Raw genomic sequence first — 27,325 nt, forward strand, 5'->3', positions numbered from 1 at the left:
ACATCCCCCTTTCTTTTTAAAGACACTTCCCCTTCCCCCTTCCAATGAACTATAACTATTTATAATACATATTCATGTTTAATTACCATTTCACATGTGTATAGAACTGTTGAATCCGAGTCTCTTAGCATTGAGGTAATCTTGTCATGGTAACCTTGTCTGGAGGTTTCTTTAATTGCTCGCACTGATCTGTGGACTTGTCATTCTTGGATGTTGTTCTTGATTACATTTGGGATCTTGTCCTAGCTGCAATAGGACTGTATGGTGGTGGATGAGCTGGAACGGATCTGATTTGTCCTCGGTACACCTCACCATTGCACCTCTGCATAATGACGTCATAGGACCTTGATTCTGAACAAATCCTTGTCACCACGGCTGGTTGCCATGTACATTCTGTGGGATCTTGGATGCAAACTTGTTGTCCCAGCTCTAAATTTGGCAATTCTGTCGCCGCATTTTTATCGTGCATGTTGGTCATCTTCTCTTGCAGTTTTAAAAGTTGCTCTTTAGTTTCTGAGAGAGTAGAATGGGTAAGAGTAGGTAAATTGGAATGCACTGGTCTGCCAAACATGAGCTCTGCCAATGATGGAATAGTTGCCCTTAAAGGTGTCGCTCTCAGATGTAACATTGCAACATGTAGACCTTGTTTGGTCTGTCTACATTTGAGAATTGGGGATTTCGCCATGTAAATCATTTGTTCAGCTAGGCCATTAGATCTAGGGTAATGAGGAGAAGAAGTAGTGTGATTGATATTCCACTTCTCACACATATCCTGAAATGGTTTACCAATAAATTGAAGACCGTTATCCATGATGATCTCTCTAGGTGCACCGAATAAACTGAAAATAGCATTTAGAGTGTGTGTGACAGTTGTGCTTGATGTATTGTGCAATTGTTAAATGATGGGGTACTTGGCAAAGTAGGTGATGATGACAATGAAGTCAGTGCCATGGACATGAAAGAGATCGGATGCAATTTTGGACCAAGGATGGGTAGGAGCTTCATGTGGAATCGATGGTTCCTTGTGCTGACTTGGCATATGCTCTTTATACGTCTCGCACTTCTTCTTGATGATGACTTCAGTGTCATTGTTCATACCCAGCCAATAGACTGTCTCTGTTGCGAGTCTTCTCATCCGATCTATGCCCATGTGAGTGATGAAGTTGTTGAAGAATATCAGGTCACAAAGATCCTGGTATGATGATCTGCCTGCCTTTAAAGAAGACTCCCCGGGAGATGCCTAGCTTATCCTGGTGAGGCCAAAATGGTCTCACATTTTTGTGAACATACTGAACTGAATCAGGCCATCCTTCAATGATTGTTTTCCACAGACTCTGTAGTGCAGAATCTTTCATTGTTTGTTCTTGTAGCTGCCGGCATTTGCACTGTGCAAAATGTAATAGATCAGTTGGCAGACTTGCATTCTCCTGCAAACATAACATTGCAGCTCATTTGAAATTGCCAATTTTGTTGAAATATTCTGAATATTTTTAATGTTATGTTGTGAACTGAGGTGATAGTAGTTGTTTCTGAGGTTGATCTGCCTTGTAAGGTTTGATTAATTCTATGGATTGTTACTACGGTGAAGTCGCAGGATATTGGTAGACCTGCAATTTCTGGGCCTTTAGTCTTCACAATGCAGAACATCTGTCACATCCAGGAGGATTGATTGTGCTTGCACTCCAGGACCATGGATCCTATGTGTGGAATCAGTGAACCGTTGTACGCTGAGAGTTTCACAGCAGTAGGTTTTGCCATGGCCTTCCACGTCTGTGGATACATGTCTTTTAGAATTCACAGGGGTAGTATGTTGGCACTTGCCCCTGTGTCAATCTCAGCCAATAATGAAATGAGTAGTTACTAACTTTCTTAGGGCAGATAATTCGAACCATGGCAAACACTTCAAACTGTGATGGCATCTTGTTTTCCATGAGATTGATGGCGTGAAACATATGTTCACTGCTCTTCATCGCATCATCATTTTCTGGTTTGTCGATCACCTCATGTATATCACCATGAGGGATCCATCTACTTACCAATTCTTTACTGGAGCATTAACTCACTGCGTCTTCAAAGCTTTTCTGCACAGTTAGCATGCTGTGATTTCAACACTTTCCAATGTGGCTTCGTTGTGGTCTTACCAGAATGTTGAGGGGCACCTCATGCCATGTAGCATGATTTAAGGCTGTTCACCATGTCATACCTGCACTTAATCTTACCGCCAGGCTGAACATCATGTCATTTAGAAGCAACCCCTGCTGCACACTATGTTGTGCTTTTATAATGATATAAAAAGCACCAGTTACTCATAAGGGATTATGTAAACACATTGTGGGTTCATTTATTAAGATTAGGCACATGGGAACATTTATACAAAGGTATAAAGCCTGAAGACGTCAGAGCTCTGTGTGTGTGTGTGTGGTTTGCTGGAAGCATGAAAGATCGCATGACACATGTCCCATCAAGTGATGTCATGCTGCAATCCCTTAAAGGCATGTTGCAACACCTCTGAGGAGCTGACAAACTATTTTCCCCTGCACAGTCTGCAGATCACCCAAGCCTGGTGACTCATTATGTGCACATTAAGACTCTATATTACCCTCTAAGGCGCACACAGTGCCAGTACCTGAGCTTGTCATTGCTATTGTCAGACCAAGTGATGGGGCTTCTTTATCAGAGGTCTGTAGCAGCTCTTGCCTTTCCTCATGAGGCTCTAGTGGCTGCCCAGGTGGTAATTCTTGGTATCTGGAAGCATTTTTCGCCGAAGTGGAGGGTTGGGGGAGGGACGTGGGGTAAGGTGGAAAGCAAGATATCTCCATGGTTACACCATCTGCAGCTTGTATTTCATGCCAGATAAAATGATTTGGATGAGGTGGGAGTTGAGAAGGGCCGGAAGGCAGGAACATAGTCATCCTGAATGTTCTCTGTCACAGCCATCCCCATGAATACTGTCTCCTCCAGAAGGTTGGGGCGTTGCAGGCATCCCTGTCCCCCTCGAATTCTGGACTGTTCCATCCTTTTATGGGCCACCCTTAAGGGAGAAGGACAGATGTCAGTGAGTGTGCTGTATTGGATTTGGGTGGTGTGCTTGCCGTAGATGAATAGCTGAATTCATGTGTAAGGAGCAAGACATGGGTGTGAGCCTGGTAGCATTGGAAGGTCTGTGAGGGTGAGATGGAGTATCTGAATGTTAGGTATGAGTCCTGATTGCTGCTGGGATAGTGATGGGTCTGTGGTGCATTGAGCAGTGTAAGAGGTTGGTGATGCAGTGGGAGGAGATGTCACATGAAGATGTATTCACTGACCTTGACCACCTGTTTGAGGTGGTTGAACTTCTGGTGGAGTCTGACTGTCAGGCCTTCAGGGTCAGACTCCAGGAGTTGCCCTCGCTGGGTACCTGTTCCCACTCTCTTCTCAGTTGTACTTTAAGGGCCTCCTGGCCCCTTACAGAAACCTTGCATCTCTCCTTTCTTCTTGTACTAATGCCTCCAGTGCAGCATCAGAAAACCTGGGAGCTCTCTTTTTTTAAGTTATTTATTCATGCGATGTAGATGAGGCCTGCAATTATTGCCCACCCCTAATTAAACTGAGTGACTCTTGGTAGACCATCTCAGAGGGCATTTACACATGCAGTCACACACAAGCCAGACTAGACCAGACAAGGACGGCAGATTTCTTCCCCTAAAGGGCATTAGTGAACCAGATGGATGGATTTTTATGATAATTTCCATTACTAGCTTTCAATTCCAAATTTTATATTCAGATTTAAATTCCACCAGCTGCAATGGTGGTGGTGGGATTTGAATCCATGTTGCCAGATTATTAGCCTGGGCCTCTGGATTATTAGTACAGTGATATTACCACTACACTAACATCTCCCACCATCTCCACTCTCTCTTGCCTGTTACCACATTTTCTGTGCCTCTCGTTGCAGCCAATTCCTGAACAGACAGTCAGCTGCAGCTTCTGTGTAATAATGGGCAGAATTTTACGCTGGCGGGATTTTACAGTCCTGCTGAAGCCAATGAACTTTTGAACGGCTCGTCATTTTATATGGCCCTACTCCAGCCGTGACAGGGCCGTAAAATTCCACCCAATGAATGCAACCCTCCTTTAAGAAGGGGAGGCTGCCTTTATAATGTGTAGGCTAGCGATAACGTGTGCCAGCTACGTATGTTGCTGAGCCTCTTGTTGAGCATGAGGCCAGCCAGCAGCATGTTTGACCCTGGACTGCATCATTGAAATGAGGAGGCAGCACAAAGTTTGTGTGCTGCCTGCCTCAGAGACTGGGCTTGGACTAGTTGTCAATGGCAACCACTGCCCCAACTCACAAAAATGGAAACAATCCAACATTTTCCCACCGAATGCTTAGACACAAATGAGCCATACTGGCCGGAATTTTCCAACCCCACCCCGAGTGGGTTCCCCCGCATCGGAGCCGGCGAGCCATTGAAATATCTGCGGGATGGGAAAATCCCGCTGGCATGAGGGGCTGGAAAATGCCGGCCATTGTTACCACAAAAATTGTGGGGAAAAAGCCCTGTTTTTTTTTGGCTTGTGTTTGTTAATATTTTGAGAAGGCACATGATATATATTTAGTGAAAGGAATCTTTGAAGCATATGAATGGAGTAATTTTTAGTGTCTTTTTTTTAAACAGAGAACATTCTGGGCATCGTGCTAGGAACTCTACTTGCTGTGTTCTCCCTGGTTGTAATTGGAGTGATCTTATTCCTGAACGAAAAGCGTTTGAAAATGTGAGTTATGGTTTCGTGAAGCTTTTCACTGTTGGTGTTTCTTATCTCTTATATTTTATTGCTCCTTCCGTCACTCAATTCTCTCCCTCTTTTGCCGATGGAGGGTCTCATGCTGGGATACTCCCTCATTCACATGGCACTTCTTTACACGTCGAACCAAAATGCGTCAGTCGCCTAATTAAATGAGGCTAATCTCACCCTCGCTCAACAGCCTGGTCGATTTATATAGTGTCTCTAACATAGTAAAATATCCCAAAATGCCTCACAGGAATGTAATCAGACATGCGTCAACAAGTGAGCCAAAGAAGGAGATGTTAGAATGGGTGACAAGAAGTAGGTATTAGGGAGTATGCTAAAGGAGAATAGACTGAGCTGGAACGGTAGAGGGGTTTTAGCTATACTCAACATCTGGATACACATACTCAGCTTTCAGTATAGAAGATTTAGAGGAGATCTAACTGAGGTGTTTAAGATAATGAAAGAATTTGATAGTTTCTCTCTATCTACCCTATTTCCTCTGGTGAGAGAGTCCGGAACAAGGAAGAATAACTAAATTAGATCTAGGCCAATCAGAGGTGATGTAAGAAAGTATTTCTTATCACATCTGGAACTTCCTTCCCCAAAATGTTTTACAGGCTAGGTTAATTGAAAATTTCAAAATTAAGTTTGATGGATTTCTGTTAGGTAAGTGTCTTCAGGGACATGGAACCGAAGCAGGTCAAATGGAATTAAGTTACAGATAAGCCATGAATGGCAGAACAATCTCAAGGGGCTGAACGGCCTATCTTGTTTCTATGGGACACACTGGAGACTGATTCAGAGTAAGACATCTGCCAGATGTCTTTGTTGACCCTCCTTCCCTTACTCAGAAGGTGCTTTAACAGCCTAGTTTTTCTTTTCTTTCTTCTTTCATGGGATGTGTGTGTTGCTGACAAGGCCAGCATTTGTTGCCCATCCCTATTTACACTTGAACTGAGTGGCTTGCTAGGCTATTTCAGAGGGTAGTTAAGAGTAAACCACATGGTGGTTGAGATTAGCTGCCTGGAAAGATTGAGCCTGAGGCCCTCCTGGCCTCTGAAGCTCAGCTATTTACTGAGCAGTGTAATTACCAATGGAGCCACCAAGGGAGCCACTTACCCCTTATTTAATGAAAGAATTGAGAAAGCAGAGCTGTCTGTAATGTCCATCAATGTGATGCCATTAAGTTAATTAACCCATTATGGTGACCCCCTCTGCAATTTTCCTGCATAATTTATCTGTTCACAAAATGTTTCAATAATTAACATATTTTACTGTACTTGTCAGACGTAAAACAAGCCCCCATCACCATTAGTTCTCATTTTTTTGTGAAACTGGCATCAGAAGAATTCATATTCTAATTAGTTAAACTACTCTTATGCACATCTGTGTTAAAACCTTCAAGAGAAAGTCCAGCTGGAAAAAGATACAAAAAGCATTTTACTTGAGGCTCACTTCTGAGCGTCGGAAAGGGGTAAAGGTCGTGGCAAAGTCAAGTCTGAACCTGCTCTCAAATGGCTACACAAACCACACTTTTCAGAAAGGGTCAATAGGGTGTAGGATGCCTATCTGATTTATTTTTTAAACCTTTGCTTGTCCTCAGACACTGAGGTCTCCACTGTTGCCTTGGCTGAGATCATCTAATTTTAGCACAGATTGGCATTGAACACAGGTCTACCTGGTCTGTATAGCTAGACTAGTTTACAATGGCTGTACCCACTAGGCCATTAAAGAACACTACCAGTGTTTCAACTGGGAAGTATGGGGTAGGTATTTTCCTTTTTGTGCTTGGGCACTAAGTCATCAACCTTATAGAGCACAGCGGGAAACCGGATCTGGAGGACTGCGTGACTAATGGAGTCCACCTGCCTTTCATCTTTTCAAAAATTGGTCTGATTTAAATGAACAGGAGATCAGAATGACTCAGTTATAGCCATGAGGTTGACATGCTCATTTAAAAAAAGAGCGAAGGGAGACTTCATTTTAAAAAAGAGCACAGGGAGACTTCATTTTAAAAGAGTGCGGAGAGCAGGAAGACTTCACTTTAAAAAAGAGCATGGGGCGACTTCATTTTAAAAAAGAGCGCGGAGTGTGGGGAGACTTCATCTTTAAAAAGAGCGCGGAGAGCAGGGAGACTTCATTTACAAAAGAGTACGGACACCGGGGAGAGTTCATGTGAGACCAGCGGTGGAGTGACATCACTAACCACAATGTGATGTGAGTGCAGGGAAAGCAGTTGATTGCTGAGTAGGGTTGGTGAGCATTTCTAGTCTTTGAAATAAAAGTAAGGTTTTTAGTTTGCGTTTAGGTCGCTAGTCCATTTTTTCTTAAAAATAGTTTGTTAAGCATAAGATCGATACTGGTGTAAAAAAAATTAATTACGATAAAGTGAAAAGAGCGGGGGGATCCTTCAAGTGTAAAGAGCAGGGATACTAGAGTAATTAATTAATAAATTAAATAAAATATGGTAGTGATGACACGTTGGGTGAGGACAATCATGGGGCTGAGAGGTGCAAGCTTTGTCAGCTTGAAGTGGCAAGGTGCCCCCACTTGGTGAGCCTATCAGACGTACACTCTGAAAATTGAAAACATGGTTGGCTGACAGCAGCGCACATGAACCCTGAGTATGAGCTCATAGCATGAAAACCCTGCTGAGAGACAGAGAGCACATGGAGTTGCATGATATATGACGCTTCTCCATGCATGAACACGTGTTTCCTTAGGCACTGCACCATCACCTTTCAAGAATGCAGACGAGATAGGAGAACACCTCTGCCTCAATCTTGCACAGCTAAGAATAAAGATGACATAAAAGATTTAATAGTTGAGCACATGGAAAACAGTGGCAGAATCGGACAGAGTCAGCATGGATTTATGAAAGGGAAATCATGCTTGACTAATCTACTGGAATTTTTCGAGGATGTAACTCGTTGAGTTGATGAGGGGGAGCCAGTGGTTGCGGTTTATTTGGACTTTCAGAAGGCTTTCGACAAAGTCCCACATAAGAGATCGGCGTGTAAAATTAAAGCACATGGGATTGGAGGTAGTGTATTGAGATGGGTAGGAAACTGGTTGGCAGACAGGAAACAAATAGTAGGAATAAACGGGTCTTTTCCCGAATGGCAGGCAGTGACTAGTGGGGTACCGCAGGGATCGGTGCAGGGACCCCAGCTATTCACAATATATATTAATGATTTAGATAATGGAACGAAATGTAATGTCTCCAAATTTGCAGATGACACAAAGCTGGGTGAGATGGTGAGCTGTGAGGTGGATGTAGAGCTGCTTCAGGGTGATTTGGACAAGCTGAGTGAGTGGTCAAATGCACGGCAGATGCAGTATAATGTGGATAAATGTGAGGTTATCCACTTTGGTAGCAAAAACAGGAAGGCAGATTATTATTTCTGTGGCTATAAATTGAGAGAGCAGAACGTGCAACGAAACCTGGGTGTCCTTGTATACCAGTCACTGAAGGTAAGCATGCGGGTGCAACAGGCGGTAAAGAAGGCAAATGGTATGTTGGCCTTCATAGCCAGAGGATTTGAGTACAGGAACAGGGATGTCTTGCTGCAATTGTACAGGGCCTTTGTGAGACCACACCTGGAATATTGTGTGCAGTTTTGGTCTCCTTATCTGAGGAAGGATGTTCTTGCTATAGAGGGAGTGCAGCGAAGGTTTACCAGACTGATTCTTGGGATGGCAGGACTAACATATGAGGAGAGATTGAGTCAGTTAGGATTATATTATAGTTCAGAAGAATGAGGGGGGATCTCATAGAAACCTATACAATTCTAACAGGACTAGATAGGGTAGATGCAGGAAGGATGTTCCCGATGGTGGGGGAGTCCAGAATCAGGGGTCACAGTCTGAGGATACAGGGTAGACCATTTAGGACTGAGGTCAGGAGAAATTTCTTCACCCAGAGAGTGGTGAGCCTGTGGAATTCGTTACCACAGAAAGTGGTTGAGGCCAAAATATTGTATGTTTTCAAGAAGGAGTTAGATATAGCTCTTGGGGCGAAAGGGATCAAAGGATATGGGGAGAAGCGGGAGCAGGCTATTGAGTTGGATGATCAGCCATGATCATAATGAATGGCAGAGCAGGCTCGAAGTGCCGAATGGCCTACTCCTGCTCATAGTTTCTATGTTTCTATGTGTTGCTGCTGCAGCATGTGGGTGCTGCTGGACACTAAGGTGATCCAGAGTGAGCACGTTTGTAGTGTTTGCAGCTCAAGGAACTTCAGACCCGAGTTGATGAGCTGGAGTCCGAGCTGCAGACATTGTGCCACATCAGGGAGGGGGAAAGGTACCTGGACACTTTGCTCCAGGAGGCGGTCACACCCATCAGATTAGGTCATTCAAATTTGGTCTGTGATCAGGGACAGGAGGGTGTGACTGCAGGTGAGGCAGGTATGGGGACTCTGGGGGTAGCATTTGAGGAGCCTCGGCCCCTGCAATTGTCCAACAATTACAAGGTTGCTGCAAGCTCTGTGGATGAGAGCGGGGACTGCAGGGAGGATGAGCGAACTGACCACAGCACTGTGGTACAGGGAGCCATTCAAGTGAGGGGAGGAAATAGGAATGTAGTAGTGGTAGGGGACAGTATAATTAGGGTAGTAAATACTGTTCTCTGCAGCCATGAGCTTGAGGCCCAAAGGCTGTGTTGCCTGCCCAGTGCCAGGGTGAAGGACATCTCCTCAGGGCTGGAGAGGAACTTGGAGTGGGACGGGAGGGATCTAGTTGTCGTCGTCCATGTTGGTACCAATGACAGTGATAGGACTAGAAAGAAGTTTCTAGCTGAAAGAATTTGAACAGTTAGGAGCTAAGTTTAAAAAGCAGATCCTGCAAGATAATAACCTTGGGATTACTATCTGAGCCACGGGCAAACTGCCATTGGTTAAATAAGGAGTTAAATGTGTGGCTCAAAGATTGGTGCGGGAAGAATGGGTTTCAGTTCATGGGGCACTGGCTCCAGTGCAGGGATAGAAGGGAGTTGTTCCAGTGGGATGGTATTTACTTGAACCTTGCTGGGACCAGTGTCCTGGTGAACCGAATAATGAGGGCTGTAGAGAGGGCTTTAAATTAAATAGACAAGGTTGGGGAGGGGGAGGGAGAGTTCTGGAGAGGGGAAATGCAGGCTTACAAAGCAAAAGGATACAGCGGCATTGCAGGGCAGCTATTTAGATAATGATACCCAGAGTGTAACAGGAAGTGACAGAGTGTACAAACATAAAAAACAGCAGTAAATAGGGTCAAAGGGAGAAAAAGTGGTAAAAAGGCAAAATAAATGGCTCCTTACTTAAACGCACGCAGTATTGGGAACAAAATAAATGAAATAATAGCACAAATAGAGGTTAATGGGTACAATCTTATAGCCATTATGGGGATATGGTTACAAGAAGATCAAAGCTGAGAACTAAATATTCATGGGTGTGTGACTTTTCGATAGGACAAGCAGGAAGGAAAGGGTGGTGGGGTAGCTCTGTTAGTACGAGATGGAATAAATACAATAGCAAGAAATGATCTTGGATCGGAGGTTTTAGAATCCATATGAAGGTAAGAAATAACAAGGGGAAGAAGACATTGGTGGGAGTAGTCTATAGGTCCCCTAACAGTAGCTATACTGTGGGACAGAGAATATAACAGGAGATAATGAGGGCATGTGAAAAAGGCAGTACATTAATCATGGGCGACTTTAATCTTTGTGTAGATTGGGAAAATTAAATTTGCAGAGGTGGCCACGAGCAAGAATTCATAGTGTGTTCAGGACAGTTTCCTGGAACAATATGTTGTGGATCCAACCAGGGATCGGGCTATTTTGGATCTAGTAATATGTAATAAGGTAGGTTTAATAAATGATCTGAGTAAAAGATCTCCTAGGAAACACTGCCCATAACATGGTAGAATTTAGCATTCAATTTGAGAGTGAGAAACTTGGGTCGGAAACAACTGTGCTAAACTTAAATAAGGGTCATTACAAAGGAATGAGGGTAGAGTTGGCTGGAGTGGAGTTCTAGCGAAAAGGGTAAATAGGGTGGTCAACAGGACTTTAAACTAGAAAGTGGGGGGGGGGGAGGAGGGAAGGGTATAACTCCAAGAAGTATGCCTAATGGGAAACAAAGCAGCAGGTTAGCGCGTGGGGGTAGATTCAACTTCATGGAAAATTATGAAAAAACTGAAATGAAAGGAGAGCCCAGGAGAGGCTATTAAAGTCTCCAGAACACAAAATAGGACAGAGTGTTTGGAAAGGGCTAGGAATCTAACTTCAAGCACATCAGATAAAGGGACGACAATGAGAAAGGGGACAGGAAATACAGGACTGAAGGTGTTGTATCTGAATGCACGCAATATATGAAATAAGGTAAATGAGCTTGTGGCACAGATTGAAATTGGCAGGTATGATGTGGTGGGCATCATGGAGACATGGCTGCAAGGGGATCAGGACTGGGAGCTAAATATCCAAGGATATACATCCTATCGAAAAGATAGGCAGGTTGGCAGAGGTGGTGGGGTTGCTTTGTTAGTAAGAAATGAAATTAAATTGATAGCAAGAAATGACGTAGGGTCAGATGATGTACAATCTGTGTGGGTAGAGTTGAGGAATCGCAAAGGTAAAAAAACCATAATGGGAGTTATGTACAGGCCTCCGAACAGTAGTCAGGATGTGGGGCACAAGATACACCAGGAGATAGAAAGGTGTAAGAAAGGCAAGGTTACAGTGATCATGGGGGATTTCAATATGCAGGTAGACTGGGAAAATCAGGTTGGTAGTGGATCCCCAGAAAAGGAATTTGTGGAATGTCTACGAGATGGCTTTTTGGAGCAGCTTGTGGTGGAGCCCACTAGGGAACAGACAATTCTAGATTTAGTGATGTGCAATGAGGCAGATTTGATAAGGGAGCTTAAGGTGAAGGAACCCTTAGGAGGAAGTGACCATAATATGATAGAATTTACCCTACAATTTGAGAGGAAAAAGCTGGAATCAGATGTAACGGTATTACAGTTGAATAAAGGCAACTACAGAGGCATTAGGGAGGAGCTGGCCAGAATTGACTGGGAGATGAGCCTAGCAGGAAAGACAGTGGAACAGCAATGGCAGGAGTTTCTGGGAGTAATTTGGGAGACACAGCAAAAATTCATCCCTAGGAAGAAGAAGCATACTAAAGGGAGGATGAGGCAACCATGGCTGACAAGGGAAGTCAGGGACAGCATAAAAGCTAAAGAGAAAGCATACAATGCGGCGAAGAGCAGTGGGAAACCAGGGGATTGGGAAGCCTACAAAGACCAACAGAGGACAACTAAAAAAGAAATAAGGAGGGATAAGATTAAATATGAGGGTAAACTAGCCAGTAATATAAAAGAAAATTGCAAGAGTTTTTTTTAGATATATAAAGGTTAAGAGAGAGGAAAAAATGGACATTGGGCCGCTGGAAAATAACGCTGGAGAAGTAGTAGTGGGGAACAAAGAAATGGCAGAGGAACTGAATAGGTACTTTGCATCAGTCTTCACGGTGGAAGACACAAGTAACATCCCCAAAGTTCAAGAGAGTCGGGGGGGCAGAGATGAGTATGGTGGCCATTACCAAGGAGAAGGTGCTAGGAAAACTGAAAGGTCTGAAGGTGGATAAATCACCTGGACCAGATGGATTACACCCCAGAGTTCTGAAGGAGATAGCTGAAGAGATAGTGGGGGCGTTAGTGGTGATTTTTCAGGAATCACTGGAGTCAGGGAGGGTCCCAGAGGACTGGAAAATCGCTAATGTAACCCCCCTGTTTAAGAAGGGATTGAGGCAAAAGCCAAGAAATTACAGGCCGATTATCGGTCGTTGGTAAGATTTTAGAGTCCATTATTAAGGATGAGATTTCAGAATACTTGGAAGTGCATGGTAAAATAGGGCAAAGTCAGCATGGTTTCATCAAGGGGAGGTCGTGCCTGACAAATCTGTTAGAATTCTTTGAGGAGGTAATGAGTAGGTTAGACAAAGGAGAGCCAATGGATGTTATCTACTTGGACTTCCAGAAGGCCTTTGACAAGGTGCCGCACAGGAGACTGCTCAGTAAGATAAGAGCCCATTGTGTTAGAGCCAAGGTACTAGCATGGTATAGAATATTGGCTGTCTGGCAGGAGGCAGAGTGTGGGGATAAGGGGGTCCTTCTCAGGATGGTGGCCGGTGACTAGTGGAGTTCCGCAGGGGTCGGTGTTGGGACCACAACTTTTCACTTTATACATTAATGATCTAGATGAAGGAACTGAGGACATCCTGGCTAAGTTTGCAGATGATACAAAGATAGGTGGAGGGACAGGTAGTATTGAGGAGGCGGGGAGGCTGCAGAAGGATTTGGACAGGCTAGGAGAATGGGCAAAGAAGTGGCAGATGGAATACAACGTGGGGAAGTGTGAGGTCATGCACTTTGGTAGGAAGAATAGAGGCATAGACTATTTTCTAAATGGGGAGAGAATTCAGAAATCTGGAGTGCAAAGGGTCTTGGGAGTCCTAGCCCAGGATTCTCTTAAGGTTAACTTGCGGGTTGAGTTGGTAGTTAGGAAGGCAAATGCAATGTTGGCATTTATTTCGAGAGGACTAGAATATAAAAGCAGGGATGTGCTGCTGAGGCTTTATAAGACTCTGGTCAGACCACATTTAGAATATTGTGAGCAATTTTGGGCCCCGTATCTCAGGAAGGATGTCCTGGCCCTGGAGAGGATCCAGAGGAGGTTCACGAGAATGATCCCAGGAATGAAAGACTTAACATATGAGGAACGTTTGAGGACTCTGGGTCTATACTTGATGGAGTTTAGGATGAGGGGGGATCTGATTGAAACTTACAGAATACTGAAAGGCCTGGATAGAGTGGATGTGGGGAAGATGTTTCCATTAGTAGGAGAGACTAGGACCCGAGGGCACAGCCTCCGAGTAAAGGGAAGACCTTTTAGATCACAGATGAGGAGAAACTTCTTTAGCCAGAGAGTGGTGAATCTATGGAATTCATTGCCACAGAAGGCTGTGGAGGCCAGGTCATTGAGTGTATTTAAGACCGAGATAGATAGGTTCTTGATTGATAAAGGGATCAAAGGTTACGGAGAGAAGGCGGGAGAATGGGGTTGAGAAACTTATCAGCCATGATTGAATGGCAGAGCAGACTCGATGGGCTGAATGGCCTAATTTCTGCTCCTATGTCTTATGGTCTTATGGTCTTATGGACTGGGAAAGGAGTTTAGCAGAAAAGATGGTTGATGAACAATGGCTGATGTTTAAGGAAATATTTCATGACTCGCAACGAAGATATATCCCAGTGATAAGGAATGATCCTTGGAAGGGGATAAACCAACCATGGTTAACCAAGGAAGTTAAGGATAGTATCAAGTTGAAAGAAAAAACATACAATGTGGCAAAGATTAGTGGTAAGCCAGAGGATTGGGAAAGTTTTAAAAACCAACAAAAGATGCCCAAAAAATAATAGAGGGAGAAAATAAACTTTGAGGGTAAGGTAGCAAGTTATATAAAAATGGACAGTAAGAGCTACTTTAAATATATAAAAAGGAAGAGAGAGGCCAAAGTGAACATACGCCCCTCAGAGAATGAGGCTGGGGAAATAATAATGGGGAAACAGGAAATGGCAGAGGAGTTGAATAAATACTTTGCATCAGTCTTCACGGTGGAAGACACTAATAGCATTCCAAAAATACTAAATAATCAAGGGGAAAAGGGGGGAAGGAAATAAATACGATAATTATCACTAGAGGAAAAGTACTAGGGAAACTAATGGGGCTAAAGGCCAATAAGTCCCCTGGACCTGCATTCTGGGATATTAAAGGAAGTAGCTACGGAGATAGTCGATGCACTGGTCGTAATCTTCGAAGAATCCTTAGATTCTGGAAAAGTCCCAGAGGACTGGACAACTGCCAATGTAACACCCTTATTCAAAAAGGGAGGGAGGCAAAAAACTGGTAACTATAGGCCAGTTAATTTAACATGTGTTATTGGGAAAATGTTAGAGTCTATTATAAAGATGTATTAGCAGAGCATTTAAAAATGCATAATATAATCAAGCAGAGTCAGCATGGCTTCATGAAGGGGAAATCATGCCTGACAAATTTATTAGAATTCTTTGAGGTAACAAGCAGGCTGGATAAAGGAGAACCAGTAGATGTTATATATTTGGATTTCCAAAAGGCATTCGATAACGTGCCGCACATAGGGCTACTTAATAAGATAAGGTCCCATGGTGTTGGGGGGTAATATATTAGCATTTTAGAAGATTGGCTAACTTATTGAAGACAGAGTTGGGATAAGGGGGACATTTTCAGGATGGCAACTTGTAACTAGTGGAGTGCCACAGGGATCAGTGCTGGGGCCACAATTATTTACAATATATATTAATGACGTGGATGAGGGAAGTGAATGTACTATCGCCAAGTTTACGGATGACACAAAAATAGGTGGGAAGGCAAGTGGTGAGGATGACACAAAGAGTCTGCAGAAGGATATAGACGGGTTAAGTGACTGGGCAAAAACGTGGCAGATGGAATATAATGTGGGAAAATGTGAGGTTATGAACTTTGGCAGGAAGAATAGAGGAGCTGAATATTATTTAAATGGAGAAAGACTGCAGAAAGCAGTAGCACAGAGGGATTTGGGGGTCCTCGTTCATGAATCACAAAAAGCTAGCATAAGTTCAGCAGGTAATAGGGAAGGCAACTGGAATGATGGCCTTTATTTCAAAGGGAATTGATTATAAAAATAGGGATGTCTTGCTAAAACTATACAAGGCACAAGTTAGACCATACCTAGAATCCCCTTATCTAAGGAAAAGTATACTGGCATTGGAGGCAGTCCAGAGAAGGTTCATTAGGTTGATCCCGGGGATGGAGGGATTTTCTTATGAGGAGAGGTTGAGTAGTTTGGTCCTGTACTCATTGAAGCTTAGAAGATTGAGAGGTGACCTTATTGAAATATATTAGTTTCTTAGGGGACCAGACAGGGTCGATGCTGAGAGGTTGTTTCCCCTTGTAGGAGTCTAGGACCAGAGGGCATAATCTCAGAGAAAAGGGTCACCCATTTAAGACAGAGATGAGGAGGAATTTCTTCTCTCAGAGGGTAGTGAATCTATGGAATTCTTTGCTGCAGAGGGCTGTAGAGGCTGGGTCATTGGGAATATTTATGGCTGAGATAGACAGATTTTTAATCAGTAAAGGAATCAAGGGTTATGGGGGAAAAGATAGGAAAGTGGAGTTGAGGATTATCAGATCAGGCATGATCTCAGTGAATGGTGGTGCAGACTCGATGGGGCAAATGGCCTACTCCTGCTCCTACACCTTAGTTAAGGCCATTAAAAAGGCAATGAAGCTAGATGTTACGTTGCCCGTGCGATTTCACACTAGTCGCACGGGCAAAACGGACAGGCGGGCAGCCGATAATTTGCTAAACCTCATCCAAGGGCAGGACAAAAAGGGTCAACAGCATTGCCAGTGTGAGTAGTGAGGAGTTTTGGAGATTGGTTGTTTATTGGTACTTGGCAGCTTCATCTCTGTTCGGGGCTTCATCGTTAGCATTTCCAGGCTCCATTCCAGGACTTATTGGTTTCTCCAAGGCTCCCGCAGGATTCAGACCATGTGGACCCTTCCAGACAGCCTTCTGTTACCCTGGTTATAAGGATTGTGGTCTCCGCTGGTGGGGCCTCTTCTGAGGAGGAAGAGAGGTGCAAAAGGGAGAGGAGGCCAGATGCAGCTTCCAGGGGAGGGATCTATGGGAGGAGAGGCGCAGGCACAAGGGGCGCAGGGTCAGCAGGAAGTCCAAGGTGGAAGGGGCTACAGAAAACGCCAATATCTTGCTGCCAGGGTATACAGGCGGTGATGCAGCTACCTCAATATGTCTGAGGTGCAATGCTGAAGGAGGCTCCACCTCTCCAGGGAGACCGTGGCCTCCATTTGTCAGACGATTGGGCCCGAGATCAGCTGTCCACCTGTGTGGGTGGACACCCCATGTCAGTGGCTCCGAAGGTCACAGTGGCCCTCAACTTCTATGCCTCCGGACCTTTCCAGGGGTCATTGGGGATCTGTGTGGAGTTTCCCAATCAGCTGTCCACAATTGCGTCAAGCTGGTGACAGAAGCTCTGTTCAGGTGGGTCATGACCTTTATTCTTTACCGCACGGATGAGGCCTGCCAGGCTGAGCGAGCCAGAGGCTTTGCAACGATTGCTGGGTTCCCCCATGTCCAGGGTGTTATCGACTGCACACATGTGGCCATCAAGGTGCCAGTGAGTCAGCCGGGTGCCTTTGTCAACAGGAAGGGATTCCACCCCATAAACGTGCAGATAGTGTGTGACCACAGGATGCATATTCTGCAAGTCTGTACAAGGTACCCTGGCAGCTCCCACGATGCTTACATCCTGAGACACTCCCAGTTGCTGAGGCTCTTCAATGCTCTAGCCCAACTGGATGGATGGCTGCTGGATGACAAGGGCTATCAATTGAAGAGGTGGCTCATGACACCTCTCCGCCATCCAAGAACAGAGGCAGAGCAGCGTCATAATAGGAGTCATGCCTCCACAAGGGCGGTGATAGAGAGGACCATAATTCTTCAGATGCGCTTCTGATGCCTGGACCATTCAGGGGGTGCACTATAAAACCCCCCAGAGTAGGTGTCACTGGTAGTGGTTCCATGCTGCACTCTCCACAATCTGGCATTGGCAAGGGGAGACCCACTGGAGGAAGAGGATCTTGATGCAGCTCCACAGGCCACAGAGGATGAATCCAGTAGTGAGTCAGAGGAGGAGCACAGTGAGGAGAATGCTGAGGGCATGGAGGCAGACCTCGGTAACCTCCATAGAGACGGACACCAGGGACGCCTTGATTCAACGCTCCTTCAGCTAGGCTGCCAGAGACCTGCTTCCACTTCATGCCAGGGCTGCCATCTCCAACCCAGATGTCTGAAATGAACCTTTTATTTTCATCCAAAGTCCACTTAATGCCTATGCAATAAAGTATCAAACCACACATGTTCAGCATTACATATTGGCATAGCCTGCACAAAAAGAAAAAAATGAAGCATACTCAGACCATCAGAACCAAACCAAATTTAATGTTATTGTCACATTGAATGCATAATGACATTACCATTACTGGTGTTGATGTCCATACCAGCAGACATATAAACCAAACATAAAGGAACAGAAAATCACCCATGAATGGTCCCTCTTGTGCTCATGGTGCCTTAAACTTACATTTCCGAGTGCTACGTCTTGGTGCGCCTGCACCTCCCCACCCTCCCCTCCACCTCTCGCTGGCACCGACATTGGAGACAGCTGCTGACTCTGCTGTCTTGTTGGCTTTGATGACCTTGGCGGTCGTCCTCTTGCCAGTGGAGCCTGTGCTGGCCCCACCTGGGAGGGAATGGCCAGTGCCACGGCTGGCATCTCCCCAGTCATCGCATCTTCATCAGATGCCATGGTCACTGGCAGAGGGGCGGAGGAGCTGCTGCCATCATCCAGAGCACCCTGAGAGGGGCTGCAGAGACGACAAGTAGCTTGTTCGCCAATGTGAGGTTGCTCTGCTCACCATTGATGGACGGGTACCTAGCTGGGATACTGGGTGCCTCATCCACTTCCCACACTGGCACTGACCACCTGAAGCCATTGCCTGTGTGAGGGCTTGCAGGTCCGAGTGCAACCCCAGGAACCCCTGATTCTGTTCCTCTCCATGAGAGTCGCCACTCTCTCAATGGAGGAGGCAGTGCACTCGGCTTATGCTCCACACAGACTCCTCCCCAACAGAGACCATTACACGCAGACCTTCATGGATCTTCGCCAGATCGTCCCGCACATCCCACTGGACAGCCAGCATCTGCCGTCTAATGAACAACTCCAGAAGCTTGTCATCTGCCTTTGACCCAGCATCGTCCTGGACTCCAGAAGTCCTCCGACTGCCGGCGCCCTGGGCACTCGCTTCCTCCGCCTCAAGCAAGTGTGGAGTGCCCTCACCAATGTGCACTGACATTCTGGCTGCCGATCTAATGCCCACCGAGGTGCTAGTGCCTGCACTGGTGCCTGCTTTAGAGAGCGGGTGTGACGCAGGTGCAGATGACGCCTGGTGGTCCTCCGGCATCAGGGGTGGCCCTTCGGGGTTCATAGAGCGAGTGCGTACTTGCGAACCTAAGGGAGAACAAGGACATGTCATTAGTATAAGTCATCACGCTGTCACTGTGCATGCCAGACACCCTGGGGAGACAATGGAGATCTGCATCATGGTGCCATCGTCTTTCAATGATCAATGGGGACTCCAGGTTTAAGGCTCCCATCAGTGAAGAGACTGCATTATATGGTTGCACAATCTGAAACTCTCACCTCTGTGCACTGTACTCTTACCTTTGTCTGGCACCCCCGCCTCTCCATGCCCAGCTGCACGGAGAGCATGCCGGCTCTCCAGCTCCAGGGCATCCTGCTTGAACCTGGTCAGCAGCAGCAGGCTGGGTGGGTTTCTGCCTGTACGTGCCCTCTCATTGGTTATGGCTCGTCTTCTCCTGAAAGGACAGAGGAGCATTGATTAGTCCACTCTCTACCTGCAGCGCCATTGCAGCCTGGCCAACCCCAGCTGAGGAACACCTGGCAGGGCACATCCGAGTCGTGGCCCTCAAGCCACAAGTCACTCAGTCCAAGCAGCCAGGGCTCACTCCCTTGGCCAGCTCCAGCGTCATTGACGGTTGGCATTCAGACTGTAACACCCCTGAGCTTCATGGGGGGGGGCGGACACACCTTAACACTTCTGCACACGGACCCATGCCAATATGGTACTCACCCTTCCTGAGCTCAGCAGGTCATTGAATGTCTTCCGGCACTGCACCCATGTGTGCTGCATCACATGATGGCTGCTAACCAGTGCTGCAACCTCCTCTCATGCCCTCTTTTGTGAGGTCTGGTGGCTGCCTCCTCCCATCTCAGGAGGACCGCGAGGCACTCATCTGAAAAGTGGGGTGGCCGAGTGCCCACCTGCCCTCCTGCCTGCCGTGTCCAGCCACACTCGACTCCATAACTTGAATATTGAAAACACAGAAGAGACATTCTTCCATGGCAGCCTTCAAGGGGCTGCATGTGCCTATTTTAAACTGGCTGCCGGGTCACCATTGGACCCAGCGGCCGACAGACCATTGGACCCAGCGGCCGACAGGCACCTGCCCCCTCCCAACCATTGGAGAGCAGCGTTTCACACTGGGTGGGCCTTAATTGGTGAAATCGTGTTTGTGGCCCATTTCCCAGCCAGTCGCGGGCCCACCGTTCATGCCCGCCCGCTGAACTCAAAATTCTGCCCTTGATTTCTAAGCCCTTAGGAGTTAAATCCCACTGAATCCAAACCCATCATTTAGCTGCTGTGCACCATGTCTATGTTATGTTTGAATGGCTGTAGCATTGGAATGAATCTCGTGGACAATTAGACTGCAGCTTTTGTGTCTGTACACCTCATTGATACACAAGGCGCAGTGCAACTTTAGTTTTGAATTGGCCAACCTGAGAGGATTTGAATTCTGGTGAGTTCTATGAGGTGTCCTGAGGCAGTCTCCCTCCAACTTGGCTCTTATTATAAAGGAAATCAGGTCATCTGCTGGATTTCCTTCATATTTCTAACATTGGTGAGACCGGGCAGGCTAACATGAACTTGCCACTGAGGGAAGCTGTGCAAATGCAAAGGAAGACAGGTAGGAAGCAGTGGTTGGGTGAAAGAAGTTAGGGCTGCAGAAGAGGTCTGAACTGGAGGGAATGCAGAGTCAGGAACATTGGAATGGGAAGTGGTCTTTCTGCCCCTTGGACCTGTTCTGCCATTCACTTAGATCATGTTTGATCTGTGTCTTAACTCCATCTACCTGCCTTGGCTTTGTAGCCTTTGCCTAACCAAAATTTATCAATGTCAGTTTTGAGATTTTCAACTGCCCTAACCTTAACATTTTCGGGGGGAGTGTTCCAGGTTTCCACTAGCATTTTTAAGAAAAAGTGCTTGTGGGCTTTTATTCTCTGGAGTTTAGAAGAATGAGAGGCAATCTCAGTAGAAATCTACAAAATCTTGAAGGGGTTTAATAGGGTGAATGCTGAGATTGTTTCTGCTGGTTGGGGAATCTAAAACATGGGAGCACCATCTCAGGATAAGGGGCCAATCATTTAGAGCTGAGATGCAGAGAAATTACTTCACTCAAAGGATTGTGAATCTTTGGAATTCTCTACCCCAGAGGGTTGTGGATGCTCCATCAGGGAATTAATGATATGGGAAGTGGGCGGGAAAATAGAGTTGAAGCCCAAGATCAGCCATGGCGGTACTGAATGGCAGAGCAGACTTGATGGGCCGAGTGCTCTACTCCTGCTCCTACTGTGTTCTTGCTTCTTAATATCACCCCTGAACATCCTAGCTCTAATTTTAAAGTTATATGTCTGGTTCTGGATTCCCCCACCAGAGGGAATAGTTTTTTCTTTATCTACCCTATCGAATTACCTTCGCTGCTTCTCAGAGCGAAGGAACACTGGAGGGTGGGGCAGTGAAAGGCTTGCTCTGTGCACTAGGCATGCCTTGCTTTTTAAAAAGGACAGCTTTACGATTTCTCTATGCCTTGTATTCAGAAGAAGATTGTCTCCCATTATGGACTGAAGTCAGTGAAAGGGAACATTACCACACGCTGTCTGCGGCGGGCTGTCAATTCAATATTGCCTGCTTTGCATTCGCAACCAAAGTTAAAATGACCCCCCTGTCCTCGTTCAAAGCCAACTGAAATAGTGTAGAATAAAACCAAAAGACGTTGATGATGAATCTTTTTTAAAATCCTTCGCGGAAGGTGGAGTGTGAATCTCCACAGGGAGACTGAAACAGATGTCTCCTGTAACTTTGCCAGAAGAATTCCAGAAACCCGGAATGGCAGAGGTTCACCCCTCGATGTTTCATCTGCCCATTGAGAGTCTGTCTTTGAGGAGTATTAAATTGACTTGGAATTTGCGGAAATAATGACAAACTGTCATCATATTACTGCGTAAGACTGATAGCAACTTCAGGCATCGGCATATGTGCAGTTAAACATGGAAACCCAGAAGTTACTGTCTGTGATACCCTGGTCCTCCACCATGTGCACTGTTGCAGTCTTCGGACATGCAATCAACACAAAATCACTGATTTGGCGCGAGCTTCAAATTTTACACAATACTCTCACTGTTAAAACACTTAATGAAGATGTTAAGCCTTGTTCAGTCAGGAGTAACTGAGTTTTTAATAGCATACTAAACCATAGTTATTGCCAAATAACCTCCCTGGCCTTGAGAAAGTAATTCTATAAACGCAGAGTGCAATTCCATCAGAAGAATGTTTAAAAATTGGATGATTTTTAAAGTCATAAATAATGTTTATTTTATTTTTTAAAGCTTGTTTATGATGTTTCACTTTCTCCTTTAATCCCACCTGTATGTCCCAATCTTTATTTCACTTTCAGTAGTGATTAAAATGTGAACCATATCCCCTACCTTTTTCTCCCTGCTTTGCTGCCTGTGAGAATTCTTCAAACTAATTGATTGGTCAGCCTGCCTGCTGCCTGCACTGTTGCTGGACTTAACAGAAACCCTATAAATGGTTCCAAATTCAAATTCATGTTGGAATAGAAGAAAGCTATGCTCCAAAATCCACTAAATCTTTGTGGGCAGCTTTTATTGAGATCAGCAGTGAGCACCATCTCTTTGCTAAATCCAGGCCAGTGAGTCACACCTGTTACTGAGCTGAAAATGATCAATTTGCTCATTTTTGACAGTTTAAAAATATTTTTAAAAATCCTGTTGCTACAAAAATCAGTGTAGTCTGCGTCCACCTTTAAATTCAAAGCTTCCGCTCAGCTGAGATGTGTGCAGGAAACTCGGGGTGTGGGCTTAAACAGCCATGTGCAAGTATTGGCCTATATACTTGTTGAATTATGTCAAGGCCATGCTGTAAATGGAAGCCCTTTACCCATAGTAAAGGCAACAACTCATTTTACATAAGAGCACAGGAACAGGAGTAGGTCATTCATACCTGTTTTGCCATCCAATTAGATTATGGCTGATCTGGATCTTAACTCCATTTATCTGCCATGGTTTCACACCCTTTAATACCCTCGTCAAACCAAAATTTACCAATCTCAGTTTTGAAATTTTCAATTGGCTTCCAGCTGAACAGCTTTTTGGCAAGAGAATTCCAGATTTCCATTACTTGTTGCGTGAAGAAGTGCTTCCTGACATCATTCTGAATGGCCCAGACCTGATTTCAAGGTTAGGCCTCCTTCTTCTAGATTCCCCTACCAGAGGAAATAGTTTCTCTTGCTATCCTGACAATGAGTCGTCAATTTGAAACTTATGTACAGGTTTGATGTCAAACTAGGAGCCTGGAGCAGCACCATGAGAAGTACCAGATCTTACTGCTATTGTGGCAAAGTTTGAAATTGCATTGGGATATCAGAGTTGGACCATAACATTTGCCAGAGTGTGCGCGACAAGGCACACTGACTGGAATTAGGTAAACAATGCTTTAAAAACCCGAATCTGGATGGTCACAAATAGAATAACTGGTTGTATAAAGGCTTGTATATTTATCTTTCACTGGCGAAGCTGTCAACTTTACAGCTTGCTCACTACTGAGTCACTCTCTCATTTGTTTTCATCACAACATCCTGCACACTTTTCCTCCTCCCTGCATTGAAATCAAGATTCATAATACGATCTCCTCTAGCTCATTCTTCCTTGGACTACATCTATGTAACTCCTTGCCTCCCTCAGTCATTCTTTTCACCTGCAATCTATAGTCTTTAAGCTTCACGCTTTGCATCATCCAAATACAGCCATTGGATTCATCTTCCCCCCTGTTCTTTTCGGGTTCGGGTCTTGCGCTGTGATTCTTGGAGCCTTCACCTTAGATCCTCTAAGAAGAAAACAATGGGGTGAATTTTACAGCCCCCTGCTAGCACCAGGCAACCCCTCCTTGGGCCTATTCTGCCTCCGCCGCTATAACATGTGCAGCAGGGGAAGGTGGGGGCAAGGCGGGCAGCCAGCAGCTTTCACTGCGTGGGCTGCTGTTGGGCAGTAGAGAGTGGTACCTCCTGTAGGCGGAGTTTCCTGTGCCCACCGGGGACATCCCTCCCAAAGATCATACCTCCCCTTTATCCCTCCCCATAGCCCTCTAAAACCCAAGCCCCCACCCACCTCCTCCCCTGGTCAGACAGGCCCGACCAAAATCCATTTACCTGAAGTCTGGGATCCATCACTTCTTATGTTTCGAGTCCTTATGACTCTTCAGAAGAGTCTGAAGAAGAGTCATAAGGACTCGAAATGTTAACTCTGTTTTTTCTCTCTCCACAGATGCTGTTAGACCTGCTGAGTTTTTCCAGCATTTTCTGTTTTTCTTTGATTTCCAGCATCTGCAGTATTTTACTTTTATCCTGTTAGAATGAAAGTTGTGAGGAGGATGCAAGGAGGCTTCCAGAGGACTTGGACAGGCTAAGTGAATGGGCTAGAACATGGCAGATGGAATATAATGTGAATGGTGTGAAATTATTCACTTTGGTGGAAACAAAAAGGCAGAATATTTCTTAAATGATGAGAGATTGGTAAGAGTAGGTGTCCAAAGGAGCCTGGGTGCCCTTGTTCATTAGTCACTAAAAGTTAGCATGCAGATGCAGCAAGCAATTAGGAAGGCAAAAGGTATGTTGGCCTTCATCGCGAGGGGATTTGAGTACAGGAGTAAAGATGTCTTGCTGCAGTTGTACAGGGCCTTGGTGAGATCTCACCTGGGGTATGGTGTGCAGTTTTGGTCTCCTTATCTAAGGAGGGATATACTTGCCATAGAGGGAATGCAACGGAGGTTCAACAGATTAATCCCTGGGATGTTGGGATTGCTTTACTAGGAGAGATTGGGGAGGCTGGGTCTGTATTCCTTAGAGTTTTGAAGAATGAGGGATGACCTCATTGAAACTTGCACAATTCTTACAGGGCTTGACAGGCTAAATGTAGATAAAATATTTCCCCTGGCTGGTGAGTCTAAAACCAGGGGACATAATCTCAGGATAAGGGGTAGGCCATTTAAGACTGGGATGAGGAGGAATTTCTTCGCTCAGAGGGTGGTGAATCTTTGGAATTCTCTGCCCCAGAGGGCTGTGGAAGCTCAATCATTGAGTATGTTCAAAACAGAAATCGATAGATTTTTGGATACTAATGACATCAAGGGATATGGAGTGTGGGAAAGTGGTGTTGAGGTAGATAATCGGCCATGATCTAATTGAATGGTGAAGCAGGCTTGACTGGCTGAATGGCCTACTTCTGTTCCTATGCTCCTATAGTCATTCAGATTGTCTGGCAGCTCTGTAGGGTGGGATTTCCTCCAAGATGGGTGCTGAAGTCCATTCTGAAACAAGTGAGGCTACCTCCATCGTATTATCGCTGTGGGGCTGTCGGGCTTCTGGTGGGTGTAGTGCTGACGGACTTTTTGGTCGGGGGCGGGCAACCCGTACTCTATAAACATGGAATGGATTTTCTTTTGTGTCTGACAGTCTAAGAAAGCGGTATTGTGTGACACAGGCTTTCCTCATAGGTATGGCATGTTATGAGCTTCAGTAAGAACTGAACTACAGGAATAAGCAGATGATTCAGGGCACAGTCTCCAAAATGCAATTGGAGCTTTTCATAATCCTCACAGCATCTGTCTCCACGTCTTTTTCAATGTTTGTTTCTGTGCCTCTGCCTGTTCCTGAAATCCTCAGATTGAAGGTGAGTTGTTAGCTTTCACAGCCGTCTCTTTGTTACTTGTGTATGAGTGACAGACATTTCCTATTTTTTAATCATGGAATCATAGAATGATACAGAACAGTAGGAGGCCATTTGCCCTACCATGCCTGTGCTGGCTCTTTGCAGGAGCTATCCTGTGAATCCCATTCCCCTGCTCTTTACCCATAGCCCTGCAATTTTTTTCTTTTCAAGTATTCATTTAACTTTTGAAAGAGATTATTGAATCTGCTTCCAACTTTTTTTCAAGCACTGCATTCTAGATCATACAACTCGCTGCAGAAGAAAAGGTACCCCCTGGCTTTCCAAATTACAATAAAACCCCAATCTATTGATGCCTCCCTGCAACATTCCCCCCACCGCCCCCACCAACCTGTTGATACATTACACCCCCCCACCACCACCCAAACAATTGATGTATTACTCCCCCACCGCTCCCATCCACCCCACCCCCAGCCAACCCTCGCTCACATTCAGATTGCTCCATCATGAGGGTATTGTTGCTTTTTTGTTAAATGGGATATTTGGTGAAGGAAGTGTCCCACTAAAACACTCAATATTTAGCCTCCAAGGGGGTGACAAGGGGATTATGGGTCAAATGGTCTGGATTTTGAGTGGGTAGCTTCAAACTCTTGAAACTTGAGCTATTTTTCCACCTCACGGTTTCCAAGCACACAGAAGAAAACTGCATCAAGTCTCCAACCCTTCTACACTGCCTAGGCATCTCTTGGGATCCTCTGAATGGGCCTTTCAGGGCCTCTTCCTACAAGACCAGTTTTCCTGTTCATAAGGCAGGAGAAGGCATTCCTGGACTTCCAGCCGAGCCGCCTTTTTATGCCCAATCACAGGGGAATCCCTGAAAAGCTGACAATGGGATTTGCAGCAGTATCATTCTCAGACCAAAGAATCCAGAAGTAACCTATCTCTCTGCAAGAAAGTCCCTTCCAGTAGCCAAAAATACACCTAGGCCCCTGTTTTTGCCCCTCATTCTTAGCACGAGCCCCTGCCCTGGGCTAGGGGTTCACCAAAGCTACACCTATGATCCCAGGTAGGGAAGTTAAGTGTTCTGCCCACTTTATGGGTGCATTGACCTGTCTGGGGCCTGACTTGAGGACAGGGGAGAGGAATGCCAGCCTTCTGATGTCTGTTATTTTGTTCTTGTTCTGACTAGTTCTTTGTCTAGTAATGTTGAGGTTTTATCTTGTTAGGTTTTCAGCAGCAGCAAAGCCAAGATTAGGACCTAAACCATTGAGTCACACAGCAGAAAGGGAGACCGCCCAATGCTTCTTTGACAGCTCTTTGAAAGAGCTAACCTAGTAATTCCATCCCCTGCCCTAGCTTTACTTACAGCCCTGCCAAATTTTTGCTTTTCAAATATATATTTGAAAGTTATCACTGAATCTGCAACCAGCACCCTTTCAGGCCATACATTCCAGGTTACAGCAACTCACCGTGTAAAGAACAAAAAATCTCCTCATCCCCCCTCTGGTTTTTCTGACAATTATCTCAAATTTGTGTCCTCTGGTTATCAATTCTCCTGTCAGTTTCTGCTTAACTTCTCTACTGTTCCCCCTTCATAATTTTGAACACCTCAATTAAATCTCCTCTTAACCTTCTTAGTTCTAAGGAGAACAACCCTGGCTTCTCCATTCTTTCCACGTGATTCCACTTTTGTTTGGTTTTTTTGACTTGGCAAAAGGTGAAGGTATCCTTTCCATTTCTGTAATTTATTTTATGGATAAAGAGAGTTTTATAATCTAATTGGTGCTCTCACTCCATTTCTGTATCTG

At 45.3% G+C, this 27,325-nt stretch overlaps 1 protein-coding gene across 3 annotated transcripts in view; it reads left to right on the top strand.

Annotated features, from left to right (window-relative positions):
- The window catches only part of susd2 (sushi domain containing 2), a 125,824-nt gene that overhangs the window by 82,338 nt on the left and 16,161 nt on the right, over window positions 1-27,325 (top strand). For all 3 annotated transcript variants that reach the window (XM_078554004.1, XM_078554005.1, XM_078554006.1), the window contains exon 14: window positions 4,659-4,755. In XM_078554004.1, coding sequence (XP_078410130.1) covers window positions 4,659-4,755 — 97 coding nt within the window. The remainder of the gene's footprint in view (window positions 1-4,658; window positions 4,756-27,325) is intronic.

Source organism: Cetorhinus maximus, chromosome 12, assembly GCF_964194155.1.
Source record: "Cetorhinus maximus chromosome 12, sCetMax3.hap1.1, whole genome shotgun sequence".
Lineage (NCBI taxonomy): Eukaryota > Metazoa > Chordata > Chondrichthyes > Lamniformes > Cetorhinidae > Cetorhinus > Cetorhinus maximus.